Source organism: Epinephelus moara, chromosome 23 (genome assembly GCF_006386435.1).
Source record: "Epinephelus moara isolate mb chromosome 23, YSFRI_EMoa_1.0, whole genome shotgun sequence".
In the NCBI taxonomy this organism is placed as follows: Eukaryota; Metazoa; Chordata; class Actinopteri; order Perciformes; family Serranidae; genus Epinephelus; species Epinephelus moara.
Window position 1 is genome coordinate 15,295,594 of NC_065528.1, and position 3,412 is coordinate 15,299,005.

Sequence of the window (3,412 nt, forward strand, 5' to 3'; positions counted from 1 at the left end):
TGATACTTTCACTGGTATTGTACCTTGGGTCCCAATTTTGGTACCGTGACAACACTAGATGTCACAACCATTCCATTCGGAGTCATGTAGTGAGGCGGCTCGGGTGCCGCTTAAAAAAGTGTTCCCCCACTTTTGGGAGTGGGGGTGCCGCTTAAAAAAGTGTTCCCCCACTTTTGGGAGTGGGGGAGCACTGCTCTCTCAGAGGCCCAAAGTGTTCCCCTACTTCTAATTTTACAAATTAAGCACTGCATACTCCCAAAGTGTTCCCCTACTTCTAATTTTACAAATTAAGCACTGCATACTATAAAATGTTGAACATATACTTTTTTAAAAAATCATCATCAGTCATTATCAGTCATAGTTTACATCTATGTTTCTAGATCACTTACTGTACTATAACTGACTATTAGTGTTCTACTACTATTGCATGACCCCTCTCTGAAACCTTTCTCTGGGCATTTTCATTTTCCTTTTCATCATAATGTATATTATTGACCTTCTTTACTTATATATAAGCTATTGACTTACCTACTTTTTTCCTGCCTACCTTACCTACCACCCAGCCCTAGCTACTGTACCTCTGAACAGCCCAGTCTCAGGAGGAATACCAAGACCCAGTATTTTATTTGGACTTTGGCCAAATGACTTTGTGTGCATATGTAGATTACTATAGTTTACTAGTGTTATAGTGTGCTGTGCATTAATTGTTTACATAATGTTAGGGATGATGATGATGACATCCCCACTTGGACCTGGCGTCCTGGCTATCCTGCCACTACACATACAACCATTTCTCCGGGCGCATTTAACCTTTTCATTTGGGCGTTGGACTTTAAAATTCACCTGCCCTGGATAAGGATCGAACCTCTGACCTCAGAATTCCCAAGCAGCTCTTTAACAGCCTGAGCTATTCCACCTCACACTTCTGCTGTGTATCACAGAGCCTTTCACTCTCTCCTCTGGACAGAGACATTACAGACATTATTAGACATTTTAACTTTCTCCTTCAGTCAAAAAAGTCCTGTGCACACACAAGACAACAGTCTTAGACAGGTGCGTAGGTGGGGCAAACAATGAATCAAAAAGGAGAACACCCGCACACTGTCTGCACTTGCAAAAAAAGTTAAAGTTAAATTTATTATTATAAATTTAACTTTCTCCGTCAGACATCACCTTGCAAAACAGACTGGCTGTTCACCTGAGAATTGAACCCTGATCCTCTGACCTTCAAACCGGTCCTCTACCTCCCTGAGCTAATTAACTGGAGACACTCAAATGTGTCTCCTTGAAGATTTTCTCTTGCTCCTTTTGACAAAGCATTAAAGAAATAAACAAAGGAAGTCCATGTATAACTAATTTAAAAGGATTCATAGTGTATGTGGGAAAAAAACGAAATAACTCAGTAAAGTGTGTTGAAAACACCTCAATGTTATAATTTTACAAGACAAAAATGGGTTACAAATCAGTGTTTCCTCTACACTGTTCAGCACGTCACAACATCTGCAATATGTGCTCACCTTATTTTTGATCCAGGAGGTTTTTACCTGGAGCCAGATTATCCACAGAGGTCTTTTCCTCTCCATAAAAAACAGACCCGGTGATTTAAACCCATAAAATACTGAATAAAGCAGTTTCACGTTACAAATAAATGATTTTCCGACGCTGTTTGGATCATCGCAAACAAGCTGCAAACCCACCAGCTGCTAATGCGTGCTCACCTTTTTTTAGTTGATAACTTAAGACCCAGATGTTCAAAAGGTTTTTACCAGGAGCCAAATTATCTGCTGAGGTCTCTTCCTCTCCTACACAAACAGACCTGGTGATTTAAACCGGTAAAAACACTGAATAAATAAAGCAGAGGGGTTGTTAACTACAGTGGCCGACACGAAAAAGTGAATGTAAAGCCAGTGTTTGGTTTGATTACTCTTTTCTGGGCTCTTGTAAAAACATAGCGGTCAACATGGCGATCTCTGTGGATGAGGACCCACTCCCTATGGAGGTATAAACAGCTTGTTCTAAGGTAAAGAAAACACAATTCTTATTTTCAGGTAATTATCTTGTATATTAATAGAACTTTTTATATTTTATGTATTAAATCCTACATACCTGGACTTCTGAAAAAAGTGGTGTTTGCAGTTTGTTTCTGTTGTGTCCACGTGTACAAAATTTCAGTTGATGTAAGTTTAAATACATTTTTATTTTGTGTTTTTATCCACTCGATTCATAATTCATGATGTATTTCCTCTGAACCTCAACATAACGTAGCCATTTGTTTCCCATGTCTTTCATGCCTCTCATATTTCCAGCACTACATTAGCCCATATGTTCTTCTGTTCACTGAGCTCCATTCAGCTGTGGGCCTCTTTCTCAAAACAGGGTCAAGTCATTACAGCGTATGACTTGAATGACTAAGCACCCACAACAATCCCATTTAGTCATACAGAAGTCAACAGCAGCAGACTTACCCAGTGAGCTCACCGTGGACTGGCTTTCTGAGTCAGTTAGGCTGCCTCTATAGGATCCAGTCCAGAGGGGGGTTTCCTTCTGGTGGGGTCGGAGGGTCAGACCGGTGGCGAGCAATTTTCTGTCGGCGGCCTCATGTGTCAGCGTGGAAGTGACACTGTAAGAGGCCGGGGTCAGCGGCACTGAGGGGTAAATACTGGACAGTGTGGTTGATGCTAACAATGTTGAAAGTGCGGTGTCAGCTGCAGGAAACATCCTGACTGTTGATGTATGCTCAGGAAAAAAGGGTGAAAGAAATAATCCTGTGGTTCGGAAATATTCAGATGTGTCTGATGTGATTTCTGATACTCTGTCACTGCAGAGAGTCGCCTCTACGGGAGGGTTTGTTCTTGAGGCAGTTTGATTTATAGAGTTACGTTTCTGAGAACTGTGAACCGAAGGCCAGTTTGGATGACTGCTGCCAAATTCCATACAGACTGACGTGTGTAAACTTTTAAAAATAATTTTCCCAGTGAATACTTGACTCTCCAGGAGAGCATAAACATGCGCGCTGTCTGAGTACAAAGTTGTCTGTGGGATAAAGAAAAGGGAATTTGAGGACACTTGTATTTTTTGCCTGTAATCTGTATTCCCAGTTGAGTCCTTCATATGTGTTGGCTCCATTCTTGTCCCCATATGCTGCAAACTGGTCCACAAACTTGGTTCCAGCTTGGCCAAAGAAAGAGAATATATGTGTGAATGCTCAGGTTTCACAGTCTGATGGACCTGAGTTGGCGGAGGAACAATAATATTTCGAGTGGGTGTAAATTTTAGCCTGTGCAAGTCTCTCTTAACTTCATGCCGGACACTTCCAGGTGTACATAGCACCCTCCATCCCAAAACAGGAGCTTCTAGCAACCTGGCCAACCCTCCTGCCTTCACACTGCATTCCAGTACTGTGGCTAAATCA

At 41.6% G+C, this 3,412-nt stretch overlaps 1 protein-coding gene across 1 annotated transcript in view; it reads right to left on the reverse strand.

The window, feature by feature from the left end:
* LOC126385259 (serine-rich adhesin for platelets-like) overlaps positions 1 to 3,151 on the reverse strand; it is a 14,422-nt gene extending 11,271 nt beyond the window's left edge. The window contains exon 1 of the mRNA XM_050036869.1: positions 2,466 to 3,151. Coding sequence (XP_049892826.1) covers positions 2,466 to 3,138 — 673 coding nt within the window. The 5' untranslated portion in view covers positions 3,139 to 3,151. The remainder of the gene's footprint in view (positions 1 to 2,465) is intronic.
* Between the last annotated feature and the right edge of the window lie 261 nt (positions 3,152 to 3,412).